Here is a 24090-nt window from a genome sequence, read left to right on the forward strand (position 1 = left end):
GTGTCACAACTCAAAAATTACCCTCTCACTTTTTTTTAAAAAAATTAGCCATTCCTCAATTACACCAATGCACAACCTCCATTCCCATGTTATTGCTTTTCCTTTGTACAACCTTGACACTGTATTACAGTACATCTGACAAAAATAAACATAATAGTATGTGGTCAAATTTAATGATTTAATAAAGGCCTTATGAAAATCCATATATACCACATTGCTAGTTCCAACAGACCAGTTCAACATTATCGTTCTTCAAAAATACACTAACTCTAACCAATCCTAATGTTACTACTTTTTTCCAACAATGGATTCTATAATTTCTCCTATTGATCTAGAATGCATTAATTTATCTTTTCTTAGATAGTGGGCTGCATGTAGTATTGACAACATTGACAGATCTATACAATGCATTGAAACTTGGGAGATTATAACCATCTCCCACTGCAACCTCCCTCTACCCCCCCCCCCCCCCACCCAAAGGTCTAGGATGCAGGTCATTTAGGCCTTGGGGATTTTCTTTTAAGTTTTCTGGTTCAATTTAATTTCTTCACTACTTTTTTGTTATTGTTAATTTCTCTGAGCTCCTTGTTCACTTCAGACTGTATTTCTTCACTATTTCATGCAACTCATAGAGCGAAGGCAGACAAAATAGTTGTACGCCACACCACCAGGTACAGGAAGTTATTACCCCTCAGCCATCAGGCTTCACTTCAACCTATGGACTCACTTTCAAGAACTTTACAACTCATTTATTTATTATCATTGTTCTTTCTGTATTTGTACAATTCATTGTCTTGTGCAAATTGGCTGGCTGTCCATCTTTCGGTATCTGCAGTCTTTCATTGATTCTATTGTTTCTTTGTATTTACAATGAATGCCCACAAGGTGACATAGTATGTACTTCGACAATAAATTTACTTTGAACTTTTAACTTTCCTGCCAATTTCTCAATTTTCAATATTTTTTTCTTTCGTGTCAGTCTAAACTCTGAAGGAACCACATTAAGTTTTGTTAATCTTCGTCACATTGTTTTAGATGTTTTAATTTTTATATGCTTCTTGCTAAAATACTCTTAAAATACTACTTTGATTTTCCTTATCCATGTCTTGGTTCTCTTTTGCAATAAGCAGCCCTCTAACGATCTACATATAGAAAGACACCTCTACCTAAAAGACATGACAAATTTCCCCAGCATCTGAGTCACTTAATTTCTCAAACAAAATCATTAAAAGATATTAAAAGTATGACATCCGCAATTCGAAACTCGATAACCGTTACACTCAGGCCTACAGTTTAGAAGTACTTAATTAACTCTGAAGGACTTGTGGTACATTCTGGGGCTGCGGAAAACGCACGTTTTTCTTCCCTTCTAAATGATTGATCAGAACACAAATATGTAATTTTACTTTTAAATGAAACTCTGTTGAAGTCAATTTCAATTAGAATGTCTAAATTAGTGAAACCCTACCACTGACTTATTCTCGTTAGGTTAGATATTAAAGAACTACACCCTAAAACCCACGCCTTTCCTTGGAACCCTCAATGGCGGAAGCTTAACGCCATGATAGACGTGACAACCAGCCAACAGGCACTGAACGTACTACGAGTTTCCGCCCACAAGAGGTGCCAATCGGACGAATTAGCCAATTGCCGGTGTCCGGAGGTGGGACCCGCGCTGCCGTGTTAAAGTGTGAGGCGTGCGAACGCCGTTTCGCCGGTTGCGATTAAACTGGCGTCTACCTCAGTTCCAAGCAGTTAGTGGGGATGTAACATACTCTTTGCCATGTGCATCGTCCTCTTCATTCTCACAATCGCTGCCGCATACATCGTGCTCTTCAGCTTCTTTTGTTGCTGTCTCATCATCGTCTGCCATGATTCAGGAGGAAAGCGAATCACGCAACAAAGTCGGTCTCTATTGGTTGAAACCACCTTCTCCTTACTACAGAGTAATCAGTTCGCGGATTGGTTAGAAGTTACGCAGCCGTGCAAAATGTGATTGGCAATCGGTAGAGGGTGTGCTGGGATTGTAGTTCGGTTGTCCTCCAAGAACAACATACACTAAAATGTAGGCTGGATGCAGTCATTTGCGGGATAAATTAATTATGACCTCTTTTAAATATGTGGTGTAATACATTGTTATTAACGTGTTGTTAGGCTTGGTCCACCTTAGCAGACGCGGAACATTTATGTTCATGTGATCGTTGCGGGCCTCGAATCCTACTTGGTAACCGGCTGCCAGGAACTGAATAACACCCGCAGTGATTGGTTGCCCGTTTGCAGTGCGCGATGTTGCAACATACGGTGAATAGAGTTTGGTCTGGGGAAGGTGGGCCGGAACCCAATGAAAGTGAGTAGTGACGATCGGTCTTACTGAGTGTGTAGAGTTCATCCGGAATGGGCATGTGGGTGTATTATCAGACCACACCGAGGGTGGCTGCCCCAGGACTCTTCCATCTCCGCATTTTTCCAATGGCAAATTGATTGCGCTCCTGTAGTTCTCGTCTCTTGCTCATCGGCGAATTTAATCACTGCATTATTGGTGGCCGTGCTTTCAGCTGCTTGGGCAATAAATTCTTCAATTGTCCTCTCTAAACTTTTAAGATTCTGTTGATAAAACCTTTGCTTATGTACATTGATATTACCTTGCTTGGATTGGCGTCAGCTTTTTTTAACACTCTTCTGAAGTACCGTGGGACATGTATAAAAAGTGTTGCATAAATGGAAACTGCCACCCAGTGCAATGACTGGCTAAGGCCATGCCATGGAGGTATTATCGCTGAGCTTAAATTTTTACTCGACAGCATTCAGCAATAGGAACCGTAGGCCGTTTGACGTAGGCACAAGACTAAGTACAAAGGTTTCCACCCTGACATAGCAAAAAATCGGGGATCAAACATTCTAGGCACTTGCAGTTAGCTTTATCGATTTTAGCAATAGGTTTTCATTTGTCATTTACGTCTGCAGTGATAACCATTATCTGGATTTTTGGACTATACCACGATTAATGGAAAATCTCAAAAAATGTAGATGCAGGCAACTTGAAATAAAAACAAGCACAGTATATTGGGAAAACTCAGATCAGGCACTGTCAGGGTAATATCAATTTTTTTGCAGGTTCTCTTTTACACATCAGCAGTTTCAGCCTTTATACTTTTTCATATATTGTAGTTCTCTTTTACCCTATAAATGCCTGTAAGAAAATGAATCGCAAGGTTGTATGTGGTGATATATACGTACTTTGATAATAAATTTACTTTCTACTTTGAAGAGAAGTAGCTAATATTTCAGGTCTGAGACCCTCATCAAAGAGAGAACCAAATTAGTCTGGATAGCCAGAAGGTGTGGGAGGGCAACGGTGGAACAAAGGGAAATTCTCCAAAGTAAGATGATGTGGAAGTCTGTATAATATGTTGCTGATTTTGTGAAGTCTCTGTAAGGTTGTATAGTCTGGCCTATTGGCAAAATGTACAAATCAACGTGGAAAAATAGGATGGCAGACAAAGATTGCCATTGACACAAGAGATTCTGCAAATGATGGAAGTCTGGAGCACACGCAAAATGCTGGAGGAACTCAGCAGGTCAGGCAGCGACTTCGGAGGGAATGGACACTTGATGGTTGAGTCAAGACCCTTTATTAGGACCAAAATTGCCAGCCTTGATGTATACAAAGAGTGAGTTACCTAAAGTTTGTGAATTCAATTTTGAGTCCTGCACCTATAACATACCTAGATGGAAAAAGCAGGTGATTGTTTCTCAAGTTTGCATTAAGCCTTGTAGCACTACAGGAGACCACAGAGTGAGACTGTTGGTAGCAGAGTCACTCCTTTGGATTGAGTGTAGGTTGATCACACAATTGTGAATACCAAATAATTCAAAGTGCAAGTGAACTGCAAAGTCAGTTTGGATCCCTGGATAGTGGGAAGAGATGGAATGATGGGGGCTTGCACCCCCTGCAGTTGCAGGGGAAAGTGCCATATGACCGTTTTTAGTAGGTGGGAGTGGCAGACTGGTCTAGGGAGTAGCAAAGGAAGTGATCCCTTTGAAATACTGAAAGGGGAGTGGATAGGAATGTGTGTCTGCTGGTGGAAATTATGGGATATAGGGTGCCACAGCAGTGTAGAGGTTAATTTGACGCTATTACGGCTTGGGGTGTCGGAGTTCAATTCCGATGTCATCTATAAGGATCCTGTACATCCTCTCTGTGGAATTCATGGGTTTCTTCCGGGTGCTCCAGTTTCCTCCCGCAGTTCAAAGACATACCGGTTAGTAGGTTAATTGGTCATTGTAAATTGTCCTATGATTAGGCTAAGGTTAAATTGGAGGATTGCTGTGTGGTTTGACTTGAAAGTCCTATCATCTGTTGAAGGCGGAGACTAATGGTGAAAGGCAAGGATTGTGGAACTCTTCTTGCTGCCCAGTAGAAGGGGGAGGGCAGAGGTGTGGGAAGTGCAGTTAAATGTTCTGTTCACTATGATAGGCATTCAAAGGTACAGAAAACATTTCAAAAGTGTCTGTGCAGAATATTTCATCATCTAAGGATCTGAGAGAATGGAATGAAATCCTTCCATGAGGTTGGGTGGGAGGAATGGTAATCAGTGTGGCAGTCCATGGACTTGTAGTGGCTGTTGGTGGCTGGTTAACTCTTGAGATGGAGAGATGCAGAAAAGGGAAGAGTCAGAGACCACGTATATGAAGGTAAATGCACAAAGATGATAAAATACCATAAATACTAACATTTTATTGACATTATAAACTAAGGCAATTTTTTATATAGAAAAAAAGAACATTTGCAGATGTGTATTTGGGCAGGGAGAATCATGGGAAAGCTGACTTCTATGTTAGCTGTCAGCAGTTGTTTAATATTATAATCCTGGCCTTTTGTTTTAGCATCACTTGGATCTGATAAATCTAATTGTTCATGTAATTTCCAGGTTATGGCTCATTTTGGGCAGCTGAAAACTGCCAGATGTTAGGAGTCTAGCAGTTTTCTTAGAGTATTGTGCAAAACAGAAGCTTTACTTTGATCTAAATGATTCTATCACTTGGGGAAACTGAAGGTTGCTCTCCTCTACCATTGATAACCCTGATGAACACGGAGAAGGTTTAAAAAAAAACTGAAAGAAACCTGAGGTTTTGATGCAGTAGGCTGTAAGCTATGGTGTAATATTGTCCTGAAATCATGGGAGATTAGCAGATGTAAAGAATATTTGTGTGAAAGACATATGCAAATACACTATAAAAATTGACAAGTATATTGGTCAGTTTAGGCACAGCTCTTGTCAGTATCATTGAGATATAATCACAGGGGTGTCAAATGTTATTTATATACGTAATATTCTAACACCTTAACTTTTACTTAGAAGCTTACTTTGAAGGCAGTGAAACCATTTCACCCATACTTGGAGGGCTGAGATTAATTGGTATACGTTCATGTATTAGTGTCAACTCTCAACAACTTGGTGTAGGGCTTGAATTAGGCCAGGGGTTCTCAACCTGGGATCCACAGACCCTTTGGTTAATGGTAGGGGTCCCCTGGATTAGGCTTTTGGTTAATATGCTGCACTGTGCTGGTCAGGATTTGCAAAATGTGTCAAGAAACACTACCATAGTAGTTCACATCCATGTCCCATGCCATCCTGGCTTGCTGTTCCATCATGATCACTGGATCTAAATTCTGGAATACTACTCAACAGGCTATTAAGTATGGGGAATTACTATTGGCCCTTTCTACAAAAACTGGGGAAAAATGATTGAATAAAAGATCTACCGTACAATTACTAGAGCAAATTGAGAGCTGCAAAGGAAGTGTGAGGAAAGGCACACAGACTTGCTTACCTGAAGGCTTGCAGCATTCATGATAGCAATTACAAAGGACAGAGTTGAACACTACACAACACTGCTGTGTTGTATAAGTGTCATCAAAGAAAAGGTAAATACAAATGAATCAGGATCAGGTGTGCATTACGTGACTTCAGCTCAGCTTTGCGATTAGAAGAGCTCTGACTGTTTTAAGCATTTGGTTTGTCTTGCCAAACCTGCTTTGCTGCTCCTGATGACAGTGATACGATCATCAAGATAATGCCATTTCTATTTAAAATAACTTTATAAACATGAGACATTATGCAGATCTGGAAACCCAGAGCAAAACCCAAATTGCTGGAGGAATTCAGCAGGTCAGCAGATCTATGGAAGTGAATGAACAGTTGACGATTTGGGCGAGACCCTACTTCAAGATAAAGTTATAAGATAACTTTGATTAAAAGATGGTATTGTCCCATACTCTGGGGTAATAGACCATCTTGTTAAGTTGCACAGATGCATTTTGTGAAAGGACTCTACTGCTCACAAAGCACACTGTGTTTCTGGATGTTCCCTACGTACTTCCCAGCTCCAGCATTTCCTAAGATCAGACACCACAGCTCAGATATGAATTTATCTTCTTGTGACATTCTCCCAGCAAACTTGTTAGCGTATTAACTGAACATCTCTATTGATTTTGCAGCTGATTTATTCATCAATTTTTAAGTTATTTTCTGCATATAGCCTGATCTGTTAATCATGTTTGCAGCCTTTCCTGATGATCCTAATGAGTCGTGCGTTGTATTTGGTGTAATTCTTGAGGAGACTAATCAAGACTGTTATGTAATGGACCATGAGGGGATTGTCTAATGATAATGAAAGCATAATTCTGGTAGCATCTGTTTCATCAATCTTGATCAATTCAGGCAAAGCATTTTGTGTCTTTTTTTTCTCTACTTGCTGTTCTTTATTGCCCCAATAAATACGTGCTGCTGGACTATGAGAGTAAAAGGAAAAACTTGCATTTATGGACACCTTTCACATTTTATTGATGTTTTAGTGTGCTTTACAATAAAAAAAAAGTTTTAAAAAATGTATTTAGCTGTTGTATTATTAGAAAAGCAATAACCTACTTGTGCATACTGTGGTGCTGCAGCCAGTAATGATGATAACAAAGTAATCTGATTTAGTGATGTTGGTTAAGAGATTTGTGGAAAGGTTTTTTCTGTTTTTAAGTACATCTGAGTGTGGGCCATGTATTGCTGAATGCATTATTTGAAAGTCTTCACCTCTAGCAGAGCAGAACTCTTAAGGACTGCCTTGTGAGCTGTCACCAACAGCTGAGACCCGGACTGATGTAATTTCTTATTTTCCCTCCCTCCAACTCTCACAATCTAGCAATTGGTTGATCTTGGTTGTAACAGCACAACCAACATCAAACTCAGATGATCTCACTTGGTAATCTTATAGTTCAGCGAACCGTTCTAACTACAGTACTCCAAGGACATGTACCTTTTGCAGAAACAAAACTTGCTTTTTGTTTCCTGTAATGATTATTATAATTTGATAGGAATTTCATTGAATTGCTGCTTTGTAACACAACACCTCCACAGTGGATCTTGTATTTAGGAATATTTCTTCCTCCTACAAATGTTTTTGCCTCGTTCTCCTAAGGTTTTGGTTCTGAACCTTGAGCATACACAGTTTTGTAGAGCTATTTAACCAGGAGATACACCCCTCCCCATCCTTATCCTGTCCCCCCTCAAATGTAGTTACATGGCATTTTCTAACAACTATTCCTACATAGTAATTGGACATGACAACCCCAGTTTGGGTTGTAAAGTTCCTAGTGTGCTGGAGGACTACTGGCATTGAATTAGAATTGACTTTATTTCTTACATCCTTCACATACATGAGTAAAAATCTTTGTTATGTCTCTGTCTAAATGTGCAATTATAGTAATTTATAATAAATAGAACAGTCAATGTAACATAGAGATACACTCAAATCGGCATGAGTTAAGCAGTCTGATGGTCTGGTGGAAGAAACTGTCCCGCAGCCTGTTGGTCCTGGCTTTTATGCTGCAGTACTGCTTCCCAGATGGTAGCAGCTGGAACAGTTTGTGGTTGGGGTGACTCGGGTCCCCAATGATCCTACGGGTCCTTTTTACACACCTGTCCTTGTAGATGTCCTGAATAGTGGGGAAGCTCACAACTACAGATGTGCTGGGCTGTCTGCACCACTCTCTGCAGAGTCCTGCGATTAAGGGAGGTACAGTTCCCATACCTTATGAAAAATGGCTGGGCTATTGAGGGAGTCTGGCCAATGTATACTGCTGTCCACTTAGGGTGAAGGCAAGGTGCTAAAGAGAGACCCCAAAATCCATTGGCGATATCCAGGACTGAAAAAAACTTTGTTCTAAAGACAGGCCATTCAGGATTGTTGCTGGGTTTGCCACAATGAGATGCAGTCTTGGTGTGTTATTAAGGGTGGCATAGTCTGTTGTTAATCGATATGATCCATCGGGCTTCTTTACAGGCCATATAGGCAGGTGATTTGGTAGTTGACGCAGTTTCTCTGAGGATCCCCTGAACAGCTGTCAGTGTGGCTACACTGGCCATGTCGCGTTCTCTGTTCATTGTACTTGTCAGGGGCAGAAAACTTGTCCATATTATTTCTCCCTTTCCTGAATCTATAATGGCCCCTGCTTCCCTTAGGATGTCTAGTCCAAGGATTGTACCCTTTTTTTTGGACAAACCCAGAAATACACTGGAAGCTGTACTCTGCCGATTTTGTGTCTTTTTGACTCGCTTCTTTCTGCTTTCACTGTTCTTCCTCTTACACCTGTAATATAAATATCTTGTCCGGTTGTTGGCAAGAGGATATCCTGTCCGGTTGTTGGCAAGTGGGTCAGTTAACGATACCGATGCCCCTGTCAGCTAATGTATTGCATTGCTGCCCCCATAACAATACTGTTGTGTACATCTGTAGATCACCAGCACTGGCAGTGGGGACCGCTGCCACATCTTTTCTGTCCTAAAAGCTGTCTTCACCTGCTCTTTGATCCGATTGACAGTCAGATTGGTCAGACTGGGTGCTGATGGGGTGAGAGAGTGCATGTCTGCTGTGACTTTCACCTGTTTTTCTTTCCAGTTTTTTGGACACTGCCTCCAACCGTGTCCTGATAGACCACAGCTGTAGCATATCAACTCCTTTACCCTCCCACATCAATTTCAGCAGTTCCTTACTTCGTGCCCTGGCTGCCAGCACACAACAAACATCACAGCAGCTGCACCCACTATAGCCACTTTACGATTTCTCTTGCACTTTCTTTGGTCTGTCTCACGGCCCATGAAACTATCGCAGAGTAGGTCGACCCCACTGCTCTCCCTAAATCTAAAATTCCTGGTAGGTTGAGCTCGGGCTTTCCTTCAGCATTTTCAGAAAGACTGGGTCGTCCCTCCCTGAATTGTCTACTCCTCAAATGCTCAATATTTACGTTCTGCATAATCCATGCCTGTCTCAACAGCCCTGTCTCATCTTTGAATCACTGCCATTGTTGTTCCCAGCTACTCGCCTCCCCCAAATCGCTTCCTCACTTCCCCTTTAAAAGAGCAATATCTTTCTTCATTACTAGCGCTCCCGGTAGTTGCCCATGTACCATCCTGCACCCCCTGGGCTATACTATCCCACATATTTCTCTGGCATTTCGCTTTTACCAACAGATGTACATTTTTGGGGTGTATCTGGTGAATTTCGACCATTTCCTCGAGCTTGCACCAGAATTCCGAATTCCCTCATGTGACTTTAAGTGAGGGCAACTCTGACAAAATACCCTGTTTCTCCCTTGGGGTGAAGGGCTTATGAATGGTCATAATCAGAGTTAAGGGCTGCCTTGGATCATCAGGGTTCTCAACCTGATATTGTCTGACCTCAATAGGTGCCATCCCAACAGATATATATGGGTAAAACTCAGAATCTGAAATATCTCTACATAAATTCCTACACCATGCAACATATAAATGACGGGTACCGGTTAAACAGCATATACTTAAGACTGCAGAGTATGTACTGACAATGGGTTGCACGAAGGTATCCCACTTCTGACCCCAGATGTTCTTGCGTGAATGAAATCACCAGAGAAAAGTGCTGGTAGATATGAAGCAGCTTCTTTATTCAATAAAACAAGGTGCAGCAGGTATCATATAGAGATGATTTTGGTCGAAAGGTCTGCCTGGCCCAGTGTGGGTTTTGATATTTTATGTGCCAAACATCAAAGGACAACTGTATATTTACAATGTATCTACAATGCTTTCTTTGAAACTACATAAAAACTTCACACTTCCCAATTCGCACCCACACCAGAGACATCCAAATGAATTTTAAACACCATTGTCTGGTCTGGGGTTCATGGCTTTTAAGAACCCATTGTTCAGAGCTACACTCGAAAGTAAATCTGCAATTTATACTTCGACCCGAAGACTGATGGCCGAAGTAGTTTACTAAATGTAAATGTGGTAAACCCACAGATAACTCTAACACTGTTATTAACATTGCATCAGTAGTAAATCAACAGCAATTTTCCAGGTGCAAGTTATAGAGGTAGCATATTGGCATAGGTCTGTGACCTAGTTTCAGTCCTGACCTTGGGTGGTGTCTATGTGGAGTTGTCACATACGGTAAGTATGGACTGTGTGAGTTTCTATTGGGTGCTCTGGTTTCCTCTCACATCCCAAAGTCATGCTGGTTCATTAATTGGCATCTATGAATTAACTAGCTGGGATGGTTAATAGGAGAATCAAAGGGAAATGGATGGACATAGAAGAGAAAATAAGTTTTTGTGGCAAAAGGTAGGGGCATTGGACTAATGGGAATGCCCTGAGACAATGGTTCCGAATCTTGGGTCCATGGACCCCCTTGCTTAGTGGTATTGGTTCTTGGCATAAAAAAGGTTGGAAACACTTACTCTTAAGAGCTTGCATAGAGTTGATAGGTTGAATCTGTGCTCTAAGGAAATATGGGACCTCTACAGGATATTGGAATACTGAGCACTGCCTAGATGAGAACAACTCCAACAGTAATTAAGAAACACATCTATTTAATTGTTTGTTAACTGTGGAAGTAGTAATGGCTCCAGTATTACAATTTACAAAAGGTATTTGCCAAGGCTTTCGCAGATGCTCCTAAACCTTCAACTTTGTGAGAGGACAATCAATACATGAGAATGTAACAGAAGTACCTGCACGAATCCTTGCAAGGCACACAGAATCCCAACTTGGAAAAGAGTTTTTTAAAAAAAATCATTGCCAAGTCTAAATCCTGGAACTCTTTCCCCAGTAGGACCATAGAAGTACTTTCACCACAAGCACTGTGCCCAAAGCGTTATCTTCTCAATGGCAATAAATGTTGCCCTTGCCAGCATCGGCCATGGTCCATAATTTTATTCTTAATGCACAGTTTATGGAAGTTTTCAACCCTGTAGAGTATGTAGCTAACCCATCCTTGTACTCTTTTTTTTTAGAATAGTACCTCATCCTTCCCATGCTTTTATTTCAGAAGAATGTTCCTGGTTGGCCTGACTGGAGGGATTGCCTCCGGGAAAAGCACGGTTGCTACTTTGTTTCGTGAACTTGGATGCCCTGTTATAGATTCCGATCAGATAGCAAGACAGGGTAAGTTTTGGGCATCTCGAGATCCTACTTCGTGATGGTATATTTAAAAATCGCAGTTTCTACAATATTGGTACAAAATGTACAAATTATGGTTTCTCTTTTATAGTTATTTTATAACTGTTCTATTTTCTGATTTAGTGCAGTATTGAATTGGTTGAAGGAATTTAGTGCTTTGAATTTGCTATTAACTAGTACAGCAATGAAAATTGAAGTAGTCCCTGTAACTACAGCATGTTTTGACTTAATTGGGAATTCACAACCGCATTTCATTGTGAATAATGAACTGCCAACAGTGGAGTCATAGTCGTAGAATACTACAGCACAGAAACAGGCCCTTTGACCCATCTAGTTCATGCCAAACTATTATTTTGCCTAGTTTCATTAGCGTACACCTGGACCATCTCCCTCCATACCCCTCCCATCCATGTACTTATACAAATTTCTCTTAAATGTTGAAATCGAAACAGCATCCACTAGTTCCACTGGCAGCTCATGCCACACTTGCATCACCTTCTGAAGATGTCCCCCCTCAGGTTCCCCTTAAATATTTACCTTTTACCCTTGACTTACTGTATGATGTCCAGTTAAATTCTCTTCCAACCTCATTTTTTGGGGGGGGGGACTGCTTGTACTTGCCCTCTGTACACCCCTCATAATTTTGTGTACCTTTTTCAAATCTCCCCTCAATTTCCTATGATTCAGAGAATAGTGTCGTAACCTAATGAACCTTCTCCTATATCACAGGTCCTCAAGTCCTGACAACATCCTTGTAAATTTTATCTGTACTCTTTCAATCTTACTTCCATCATTCCTATAGGTAGGTGACCAGAACTGCATGCAATACTCATGTCTTATATAATTTTAACATAACACCCCAACTCTTCTACTCAATACTCTAATTTATGAATGAAATCCATGAGTATAATTGGGTGGTGTGGGCTCATTGGGCTGGAAGAGCCTGTTACTGTGCTGTAGCTTTAAATAAAGAAATGCCTAAGTTCTGGAATGGTTCCGGACATCTGGACAGTCACAAATGTCACTCCATTCCTTAAGAAGGGAGAGAGGCAAAAGACAGGAAATCATAGGCCATTTAGCCTGACTTCAGTGGTTGGAGTCCATTATTAAGGATGAGGTTTTGGGGTACTTGGAGGTACATGATAGACAGCCAAAGTCAGCATGGTTTCATTAGGGAAAATCTTGTCTGACAAATCTGTTGGAATTCTTTGAGGAAATAACAGGCATGATAGACAAAGGAGAGCCAGTAGATGTTGTCTATTTGGATTTTTCAGAAGGCTTTTGAAAAGGTTCCACACGTGTCTGCTAAAGTAGATGCGAGCTCATACTATTAAAGGAAAGACATTATGACAGAAGATTGGCTCTCTGGCAGAAGGCAAAGAGTGGGAATAAAGGGGGCCTTTTTGGGTTGGCTGCTGGTGACTAGTGGTGTGCTGCAGGGTTCCCCAACTTTTCATGTTATACGTTAATGATCTGGACGATGAGATTGATGGCTTTGTGGCCAGGTTTATGATACAAAGGTAGGTGGAGGGGCAGGTAGTATTGAGGAAGCTGGGAGTCTGTAGAGGACTTAGACAAATTAGGAGAGTGAGCAAAGAAGTGGCAGATGGAATATAGTGTCAGGAAGTATATGATCATACACTTTGATGGAAGGAATAAAGACAGTCTATTTTCTAAACGGGGATTGAACTGAAAATTCTGAGGTGCAAAGGGACTCGAGAGTCCTTGTGCAGAATTCCCTAAAGGTTAATTTGCAGATTGAGTGTGTGGTGAGGAAGGGAAATACAATGTTTGCATTCATTTCGAGAGGATTAGAATATAAAAGCAAGGATGTAACGCAGAGACTTTATAAGGCATTGGTCAGACCACATTTGGAGTATTGTGAACAGTTTTGGACCTGGTATCTGAGAAAGGATGTGCTGGCAGAGGAGATTTATGAGAGTGACCCTGAGAATGAAAGGATTAACGGAGCATTTGATGGCTCTGGGCCTGTACTCACTGGATCTTAAAGAATGAGGTGATTTCAGTGAAACCTATCAAAGATTGAATTGCCTAGATAAAGTGGATGTGGAGAGGATGCTTCCATTAGTAGAAGAGTCTAGGACCAGAGAGCACAACCTCACAACAGAGAGGCATCCCCTTTCAAATTGACGAGGTGGAATTTCTTTAGCCAGAAGGTGGTGAATCTGGCTAAATCATTCGGTATATTTAAAGCGGAAGTTAATAGGTTTTAATAAGGATGTCAAAGATCATGAGGAGAAAGCGGGAGTATGGGGCTGAGAGAGAGGAAATATATAAGCCGTGATTGAATGGTGGAGCAGACTCGATGGGCCAAATGGCCTAATTCTGCTCCTATGTCTTATGGTGATATTCCACATTTGAGGGAGGATCAGGGAAAACAAATAGAGTTAAATGCACCTATTTTTACTACGGATTTATGTAAGGCCTGTAAATCTAAATTGGCACACTGATTTCTGGGCTATATTTAAGTTTGCATAGGTAATTTTGAAGAGTGAGTGATTGAGAAATATAATGTTTTAAATCAGTTTTAGTTGGAAGAAGGAGGCCCCCCTGAGAAACGAGGGTAGACCAGAAATTTATGAATGCATTGCTGTCCAAGCCACTATATATAGCAAAGCAGATTGACAAGAAGTATACAAGCAGAACACTTTAGTTTATTTGCCAAGTGAGAACTGTGAAGCTGAGATTTTGTATTAAATGTTTAGAAACATTGTTTAGATTAGATGGACTACTGTATATATTTCTAATTCCCATATTATTATGCAGAGAATAGAATGGCAAGGGTAGATGCAAAATTAGGTTTATGGAACCAAAAAGTTTAATGTTTTAGGAAAGGTTAACAAGCTGAGGTGCTATTCTCAAAGGGATAACTGAAAGAGGCCTGTATGTTATGGAAGGATTTGTATGGTAAACATAGAAACTTGAGAGTGAGACCAGTATGAGGGGTACAGAAGTACAAAACTGTCACTAGAAAATCTGATAGGCAATTTAGGAGAAATGCTTTTCTGCATAGACTGGTTAGAATACAAGAGTCCGAAGGAGTAAAAAAAAATCTGAGGTGAAAAAATGTGTTAAAGTTGAAATTGGATAAACACTTCAAGAGAGAAAGAAATAAAAAAAAATGTATCTGATAAAGATGAATTATAGGAGCCTAGTGCAGATTTAAAACACTGGCAATAGCCGTTGAGTTATTTGTATGTGTAAATGCATGTCCCTCTGAGGTGATGGATTTGTTCTCTGTGTTTATTTTCTGTAAGTTGTTGAGTTGGACTCCCCTGTGTACTGGGCAATAGTGCGTTCCTTTGGTGAGGAGATCCTGCTGGAGGACAGAACCATCAACAGGGAGAAACTGGGCAGCATCATTTTCTCCAGCAGGGAGAAACGGCTGCTCCTGAATTCCATCACTCATCCAGCAATCCACAGAGCCTTGTTCAAACAAGTCTTTATATATTTTATTCAAGGTAAGTGGTGAGCTGTTAACAACATTTTAACTTTGTATTAAGTTTGTACTGTAAAATACATAAGAATGTATCTATATTTTGTTCCTTTGAGAGCTAGAAAATGCCAGTCAGTAAAATAGACAATATCTGGCATCTCTGCTTCAGCCACAATTCTTTTTCATCATTATGTTATTCTCTAACCCGCTTCTTCCCCGCCCCCTCCCCTACACCTGTAACCATGTGATCTCAAAGAAGTGATGACAAAAGCCAGGGGCAATTAAGGAGAATGTGTTGTTTGGAAAATTATTGTATTCCTTTTGGACATCATAACAACTGCAGGAGATCACAATCACAATGTGATCACAACATATGCTGCAAGTTTAAAATTTGTATGTATTAAACACAACTAGAAATCAGTTTGGTCTTTCACTATGATAAGTGGAAGTGTGACTGGCATGAGTTTATCTACTGTGGCAGTGGTGGGGAAACCTGCTATCATTCAAACTAATAGATCTGCCCTAGCATAACTTGTCGGTTTGACTTCTGGATCTCACCAATGTATTCAGTTACACAACTTGCTCCTAAGTGTTGTATAATGCTACAAACTAGATTATGTAGACTTGGACAGTGTCAGCAAATGTCCACATTATCAGCTATAGCTAATTTCATAGTAATGTCATCTTCAACTCAAAAGGTTGTGGCTTCAAGTCTTACTCCAGAGATCTGAGAATAGCTTGATGCTCTGAGTGAAGGAGTGCTGCATTGTCAGAAGCAATTGCAAGTCATCACATTTACTCAACGTGTACTCACTACCATTCAGCAATCCGGTTCCAAAGCACATGCATTCTGTTATCCACTTCAATAGATATTACCTTATTTCTGGGGTACTCTCTAACTTTTCCAAACGGGGTGATTCAGTGGCAGGAGAATTCCAATGAATTAAATGTTATTGGAGATTATGGGCAATAAGAATTGGTAGCAGAGAGAGAGCTAGAAGATACTTGTAACCTACAGTCAGTTTTGAACCTATAGTTCTAATGTGGAAAAGGCCATATTTTAACCAGTTTCCATTCACCAGCCAATTTTGATTTTAGATTTGGATTAGTTTATTGTAATATACTTCAGAGTGCAATGAAATTCCATGAAGCCATGGGAGTAGGTGGTGGGTGGTCATATGAGCAACTGGTGCAGATCACAAGTCCTGGTTATACGACCACTGACACCAAGCAGACAATCTCTGAAGAGTATTGATAATGGCTGGGTTCCCTGTCTTGTAAAGACACTGCCTTGAAGAAGGCAATGGCAAACCACTTCTGCAGGAAAAATTTGTCAAGAACAATCATGGTCATGAGAATATGATTACCCACGTCATAGAAATGTAATCTGCAGAGTAAGCGACACTTATCTGATGACATTCAATTGACAAATTGGTTCATTTTAATTAGTGCAATACATGAGTATAACTTTTTTTTTAAATCTCTGCAGGGTACCGATATGTTATTCTTGATGTCCCACTCTTGTTTGAAACAAATAAGGTGGCTAAATTTATGAAGCATACTATAGTTGTTTACTGGTAAGTTTATGTAAAGCTGCAAAGCCAAGTGTCTTGATATTGACAGCTATCTGCATTGTTTGTACTTCTTTGTAAAGTTCTCTGATTCATTTGGTATAGAGGCAAGGGGTCCAGAAGGAATTGGGGACCAAACAAAATTGCAGATGTTGGATACCTACAATAAAAGTAGAGTGCTAGAAAAGTTCTGCAGGCTGGATAATATGTACAGAAAAAGAAGCTGTTGAGATTCAGGTCAAAGACCCCTAATCAGGACTGAGGACACTCTGACCTAAAACATTAATACTGTTTGTTTTCTGAACTCCTGAATTTTTCCAGCATTTTCTGCCTTTAGTGTAATAGAAACACCTGGTAAAATGCAACTTTGTTCATTGATCATAGATTTGAAGAATGTTGAATTCCTTATGATCCCCAACTTCGTTTAGCTACTTGGATAAATTACCTTGCTGTTCCTCACTCTTGGTCTGGTAGTTCCTGTAACTGAGAACAAGAGTTTTAATTCAGGGTGAAAGCTGGGTGAAAGGGAGCTGATGGGATTGGCATGTTATCCTGACGTTGGAGAGATTTTAGCTGTTTCAAACAAAGTTTCTTCAGGTATAGGACTACATAGACAACTGGCAACCACTCTCTTGCACCTCCTTTGCACTTTGGGAGAAAAAGAAATTGAGGGCAATTGTTGGTTCAGAAACAAATCTTGTCTGAAAGGGGTGGGGGGGATTGCTTTTTCTGTTTTGCTCCTGACTTATTACATTGTTTGTGGACTGACTCTTGTAATACTGTGAGAATTATCAGTATTCCAGTATTGTGTCAGATGCACCATTTTCCGTGCAAATTTTCTGGGTATTTTCCTCATGGAAGAGATCAAATGAATCGGCTAAGAATGAGGCCTAGGAACCTGCAGCAGAGGAAGTTGCTTTGCTTGGTATATGTTTCCCTCTATAACTAATTTGTGAAATGTATCCCAAGGAATCAGAATCAGAATCAGACTTTAATCGCCAAGTACCTGTGCACATACAAGGAATTTACTTCCGGCAGATGTTGTCTCTCTGCTCATAACAATAATAATGATAAATATAAATGAAAATATAGATTATACATACAGGTAGTGCAATCCAAGTAATAGTTAGCCGACAGTTAACCGTTCAGCAAAGTGACCGCAGTAGGGAAAAAACTTCTCCAGTGCCTATTAGTCTTAGTCTGGAGGGATCTGAAGCGCCTACCAGACGGAAGCAGATCAAACAGTCCGTGCGCAGGATGGGAGGAGTCCTTTATGATGTTCCCCGCCCTCTTCTTCAACCTGGAAGAGTACAGGTCCACAATAGAGGGCAGGGAGGCTCCAATGATGTGCTCGGCAGTCCTCACTGTGCGCTGTAGTCTGGTTCTATCCTGCTTGGTGGCGGCTCTAAACCACACAATGATGGAGGTGCACAGGACAGACTCAATGACTGCAGTGTAGAACTGCAGCAGACATTCCTGAGGCAGACCGTATTTCCTCAAGAGCCGCAGGAAATACATCCACTGCTGGGCCTTCTTCAGGATGGAGCTGATGTTCTGCTCCCACTTCAGATCCTGAGAGATGGTGGTTCCCAGGAACCTGAAGTTCTCCACGGTGGACACAGGGCTGCTGAGGACTGTGAGGGGAGACATAGCGGGGGGATGTCTCCTGAAATCCACTATCATCTCCTTTGTCTTGAGCGTGTTCAGCTCCAGATTGTTCCGACTGCACCAGAGCGCCAGTTGGTCCACCTGCTGTCGATATGCAGACTCATCACTGTTCTGGATGAGTCCGATGACGGTAGTGTCGTCTGCAAACTTCAAAAGCTTCACATTTTTTGCTTTATCAATATATAGAGGGACTTGTGAGACAGGGTACCATAATTCTGTTTTAAATTAGTGACCATAATTCTCCATAAAATAGTTGTGGAGAAGGGTGCATCCTGTTCACAAGCTAAGGTTCTGACCTGGAGCAGAGCAAATTTTGGAGCCATTAGGTGCAAGCTTTCAGTAGTTGATTAGGCAGGATTGCTTGCAGGGAAAGCATAGTGTCAAGAGCTTAGGGCCTGCATGTTCCTGTTGGGGTGAAGGGAAAGGCTGCCACATTTGCCAGAGGGAAGCTTGGTGGGGGGGGGGGGGGGGTGGAGAGGAGGAGGACATGAGAAAGATGTGGCAGGGAAGGTAGGGGAAAACTCCCAAAAGATTCTCTAGGTAGATCAAGAGTAAAAGGGCAGCTAGAAAGAGAATAGGTTCCCTCAAAGATAAGCATGGCCATGTATGTGTGAAACCAAAAGAAATGGGTGTGATTTTTTAAAAAAAAATTAATATTTCTCTGGCAACACAGTGTTGGAGGGACTAAGCAAATCAGGTAGTGTCTGTGGAAATTAATAAACGTTTCGGGACTGGAAAGGAACGGAGAGGGGAAGGAGGATGGCTAGAAGGTGATAGGTGAAGCCAGGTGGGTAGGAAAGAAAAGGCTGGAGAAGAAGGAATTTGATAGAGGAGAGTGGTCCATAGGCGAAAGGGAAGGAGGGGACCCAGGGGAGGTGTTAGGCAGGTGAGAATAGGTAAGAGGCCAGAGTGGGGAATAGAAGAAGAGAGAAGGGGGGTGACATTTTAGCAGAAGGAAAAATTGATGTCATGGTATCAGGTTGGAATAGGTGTTTCACACCCACCCTGAAAGTGGCCTCTTCATGGCAAAAGAGGAAGCCACGGACTGACATGGTCCTGGTCAAAGGTCTTGCTCAAGTCCATAAACGTCCACTGCTTTACCTTCATCTAACTCTTGATTAACTCCTCAAAGAATACTGATTGTCTTGAATCAGACCCTGCTTCACCAAATGTTGGCAGATCCTGTTCTTCAGAATCTCCTCTAGCAACTAATGTCAGACTCACTGGCCTGCAGTTTCTTGACTTGCTTTTGCTATCCTTTTTAAACAATGGTATCACTCTCCAGTGAGGCAACACTGGAACCTCATCTGTAGCTGGAGATGAAGCAAAAATTCTCCGCAAAGGCCTGCACAATTTCTTCTTTATTTGTCACATGTACATGGAAACATACAGAGAAACGTATCATTTGCGCCAACAACCAACACAATCGAAGGATCTGCATATGTCATCGTGCTTCTGGCGCCAACGTAGCATGCTCTCAACTCACTAACCTTAACCCCTACATCTCTGGAATGTGGGAGGAAACTGGAGCACCCGGAGTAAACCCACACGGTCGCAGGGAGAATGTACAAACTCCTTACAGACAGTTGCAGGAATTGAACACTGATCACTGACGTTATAAAATGTTATGCTAACTGTTACACTAATGTGCAGCCCCTGAATTCTTTTCTGAATTCTGAAAATAATTTCAGGATTATTTTCTGAAAATTACTTTTCAACAAATCCTCGTCCTCCAGGTTGTTGCATAAAAATTTTAGTCTTCTCATTTAACTTTTCATTAGAGGAGTCTCATAAGAGTGTACAGTTGGCTGTATATACAGAAATGATTGTTTTTTTTCCTCCCATAGTGACCCTCAGGCCCAGTTGACCAGATTGATGAAGAGAAATAACCTGATCCAGGCTGAAGCAGAGCAACGCATTAGTGTTCAGATGCCATTGGAACAGAAGTGCAAGCTGGCAAACCATGTGATCGATAACTCTGGGGATCCTGCCAGTACATACCGGCAGGTTTGCAAACTGCACTCTCAGCTTGAAGACTCCATGGATTTTTTAGCAGTAAGATTGTTTGCTGTGGTCACCCTTACTGCTTTTGGCGGCCTTTTGTACATGTTCATTAAAAAATTTATTTTTTAAGGTCTGCTGTGAACAAGATCAAATCAGGACAAACATTTTGTCTTACCACAAAATGGGCCGAATGTAAGTGGGAATATTAAACAGGGTATGGATGTACTGCTAGTGAACAATCTTGGTTTAAACATTTCTCTTCATTATCTTCCTTCCTCTTTCATTGATATGAGATTGAAGAGATCTCGTGCAAATTATCAATAGTCAGTCTTCTGCTTTGTCAACTTCTCAGAACTAAATTGTAGCATTCGTGATGACATTTCCAGAGCATTGAGATGGCCACAGCATTAAACCAAGTATATAGCCTTTATTTGAATATCAGGGACTCATTCATGGATACACTTTACTTCAATGTTTAATCAGAGTGAGCACATGAGAAATGTTTGTGAAAGTTGTCCTCTGTGCCCTGCAGATACCCAAAACTGTTGATATTTCTGTAAAGAGTCACAGGTAAATCCAAACTAGGCCAATGCCATTATACAAAGCTGATGTCCTATTACCTGTTTCTTCCTCAGTAATATGTGGTGCAGTCAAGGTGATATGGTGTGTGGGTTGTGACATCAGCATACACCCTATCCTCGTTATTTACGGGGGATACGTTCCTCGTAGTCAACACGTAATGTGAATAATTACTTAAATGGAGAAAATAGGGATGCGTTCCAGAGGGCTTCCTAAATATGTTTTATCTAATTTATTCACATTTTCATTCCAATACGACACAAAAGCAGTACCACAATGCAACATTCATATTATATTTAATCAATTTAAGGTAATATTCAACGTAATAAATCATAGAAAGTTAACATACTAGGGTGTACAGTACTCACCAACAGTGACAGGTGTGTTTGCTCCGGGAGATAAGTGGTTGTTATGGTGTTGAGCAGCTTTCCATGGATGAGGTGGATGGTTGTGAGTCGTCAGGATCATATCAAGCACAGCAAGGGGTGAAGGAAGACTCAGAACTCTTAGAACTGCCGGCAGCAGGAGATGACACCGGTTTGAAGAAAGTGGTGAGGGTTGTCAGCATTTTGTTTTTCAGCATAAATTTGCTTGTAGGGAAGAAGGGTTGATGGCAGGGAACAACTGAAATGCTGACTCCGTTCTAAACTTGGGTCCATGTCCATCACCATTTGTGCCAAGTGTTCCGACTTCCACCATTCCCTCACTGTTAGTAACCTCCCGGGATTTTCAAAATCATCTGTTGCTTACAGCATCTGAGAGATGCTGCAAAATATGCCTTGAATGTGGATCACACCTTGGTGGAGTGGTTGAATCAACAATGTTGTGTTAGGCGGCAGGAAACGCACTGTTATGTTAGGGTGAATGCTGTCCAAATGTTCAGGATGGGCTGGCACATTGTCAAGCAACAAAAGAACTTTAAAGGCAAGATTCTGTCCCCGGCAGTAGCATCCCAGAGCTGTGTTACCTTTACCTGATGCCACATTGTTCATAATTTCCAACTTTTTTTCAAGTGTTAAAGCAGTTCTCTGCTGCTCGGCTGATGGCCCAGGACATGACATCGGACGCTTAGGAGACATAGTTAAATATTTCAAGCACAAAAATCACTGCACCATAGGTAAAACCAACAAAAGTTTAAAAGCGCAAGATCACACATCCACACCTTGCCAAAACCAATGCGAGACTGGCGGGAGTGAGATTGTGAGGCGTGCACACCTGACTTGTATTGGTGGGAAAGCGGTGCTTCTCATCCCAACAGTGAGACTGTGAGGCGTGCGCAAGTGACTTGTGTTGGCGGGAAGGCAGTGCTCCTCGCATAACTGTGAGTTTTGGATGCATATAAGGAGACATTGGTAGAAATAGGTTCCTCGCATAACTGTGAATCCACATAGTCTGAAGATGCATATAATGAAGATAGAGTGTATCTATTGCTCAGTGCTGTGACTTGGGATAGTTGGAACCCCACCGTTGTTCTTTTAATAATGTCCTGCATGTTGGAATCACTTTATCTGAGCAGGTGAAGTGGGTGAGCGTGCATGCTGGTAGTTAATATATTCTTCGTGGCTTAGGCACTGGGACAGATTTGGCATCTTGATCAAGGAGAGTAATGTGACAAACATATGGGACCAGTAGTTTGTTCAATTCCATTGGTTTCATTGCATAATGTAGCAGCATCCACTTGCAGTCTAATTACCATGTGAGATAATCTTGAAGACTTTTTTTTTTGATTTCTTATTCAATTCAATATGTATTTTGCCACCTAACTTTCTTGCATCAAAGAAAACACATATGATGCAAAATTGAACAATGGTGATAATGGAGCAAGTGCAAAACAGGCTGCCAATCTGCTGTTTTTTTTGTCGATCAAGATTGGATGAAGTGTCAAGTGGTTTGCAAGTATGCTATTGTTTACACTCGTCAAAGACCAGATACTTCTATCAACATTTGCAAAAGGAGCAGATGTCATTTAAACAGTACTGAGTTTCTATTGTCATGGCTTTCCAGTCATGCACCCAACCAAGTAACCATTCTCGTGCTGAGCCTTAACAGTGATAGAGTGCAGACTAGATTCTATTGAGTGGGGGTGATGAGAAGGCTGCTATACACTTTAGGCACTCATTGTATTTTCCTGCCAGCAATGGAAATTACTCAATACAGAATTGTTTCCTCCTCCGCATCCCACTATCAATCTAAGGGGTTTGGCACAGTTGTTACTATTTTACTGGCAAGTGAAATTGCCTAAATTGCTGCATACTTGCGTGCTCAACTTTTTCTGAGAATATTTTGTAGCTCCAGAATAATAAGATTGTACTAATTTGTTTCAATGTTCATGAGAAGATGAGATAAAAATTCATTTGGGGGCCAAAGTGAGTGTCCTGTGTTGCAATACAGTCAAATGAAATCTCTCCGCCAGGGAAGGTAAATGCCCTTGCCACCTCAGTTTTGGCTGCATTCTCAGTTCAGGGTAAATGACAGAAATTAAAATCAAACATTGGTGCCATGAAGGTTCACTTTGTGTCCATCTAATTTAAGCCTCAAGATGCCCCGAGCATATAGAGATGTGGATAAGACTCCCACATGTGCATTCTGTGTAATTGTTCAAATAGGAAGCTTGTAATTGAGTTGCTTTCCTTGAACTTTGTAAATGTGTCTAACAGGTATAAATAAAACAACATTGTCTTTGAATTAGTTTGAAAACAATGTTAGTTAAGGTTGAATGTTCTGTTGAAATTATTTTCTACTTTGCTGAACTGATAGTTTCACCAGCACTAATCTTTAAGAACCTGTCTTCCACATTTTGTGTCAGTATGAGTATAATCTTCAAAAAGTGTGAGACTAATAACATATGACATTTTCTGTCATTTGGTGTGTCAGTAAGGCATTGCCTGATTCTTCAGAATCTTATTACTGTATGTAGAGCAGTTATGTTTTCCAAGCAAAAATGAAATAAAAAAATGTCAATAAGTATGGTTCATTCTTAGCTTATTTGTTTACCATATTTTGGCAAATCTAAAGTATAACTATTATCTTTCATGGACAGACCTCACAATCTATCTCATTGTGATCTTGCACACAGATGCGAGATTCTGCAGATGCTGGAAATCTTAAGACCATAAGATATAGGAGCAGAAGTAGGCCATTTGGCCCATCGTGTCTGCTCTGCCATTCAATCATGGGCTGATGCAATTCTTTCAGTCATCTCCACTCCCCTGCTTTCACCCCAACCCTTTGATGCCCTGGCTAATCAAGAACCCATCTATCTCTGCTTTAAATACACCCAATGACTTGGCCTCCACAGCCTCTTGTGGCAACAAATTCCACAAAT

The 24090-nt window shown here is 41.0% G+C and overlaps 2 protein-coding genes across 8 annotated transcripts in view; one reads left to right on the plus strand and one right to left on the minus strand.

Moving 5' to 3' along the window:
• Positions 1–1911, minus strand: part of LOC140741075 (glycylpeptide N-tetradecanoyltransferase 1-like) — a 99855-nt gene extending 97944 nt beyond the window's left edge. The window contains exon 1 of one of the 2 annotated variants that reach the window (XM_073070769.1): positions 1776–1911. In XM_073070769.1, the coding sequence (XP_072926870.1) occupies positions 1776–1873 (98 nt within the window). In that variant the 5' untranslated portion in view covers positions 1874–1911. Of the gene's footprint in view, positions 1–1740 lie in introns of both variants that reach the window. The other variant, XM_073070770.1, reaches the window with a different exon arrangement.
• dcakd (dephospho-CoA kinase domain containing) lies at positions 1767–23729 on the plus strand. Of its 6 annotated transcripts, none has more exons than XM_073070777.1 (5): positions 1767–1904; positions 11356–11471; positions 14765–14968; positions 16433–16520; positions 20030–23729. In XM_073070777.1, exons 2-5 carry the CDS (start codon positions 11360–11362, stop codon positions 20313–20315), a joined length of 690 nt encoding a protein of 229 aa, XP_072926878.1. In that variant the 5' UTR covers positions 1767–1904; positions 11356–11359; the 3' UTR covers positions 20316–23729. The 6 variants fall into 6 exon arrangements, with proteins under 6 accessions (XP_072926878.1, XP_072926877.1, XP_072926874.1 ...); XM_073070776.1 differs by lacking the exon at positions 1767–1904 and adding an exon at positions 1955–2065; XM_073070773.1 differs by lacking the exon at positions 1767–1904 and adding an exon at positions 2088–2347 and having other exon boundaries at positions 11321–11471.
• Positions 23730–24090: the final 361 nt, after the last annotated feature.

This window comes from Hemitrygon akajei, chromosome 18 (genome assembly GCF_048418815.1).
Source record: "Hemitrygon akajei chromosome 18, sHemAka1.3, whole genome shotgun sequence".
NCBI lineage: Eukaryota > Metazoa > Chordata > Chondrichthyes > Myliobatiformes > Dasyatidae > Hemitrygon > Hemitrygon akajei.

Coding starts and splice junctions, on each gene's coding strand:
- dcakd (XM_073070772.1), top strand. CDS start 3,532: ATGATGGAAGTCTGGAGCACACGCAAAATGCTGGAGGAACTCAGCAGG. Junction 3,672..11,355: donor AGCCTTGATGTATACAAAGA/GTGAGTTACCTA, acceptor CTTTTATTTCAG/AAGAATGTTCCTGGTTGGCC. Junction 16,521..20,029: donor CATACTATAGTTGTTTACTG/GTAAGTTTATGT, acceptor TTCCTCCCATAG/TGACCCTCAGGCCCAGTTGA.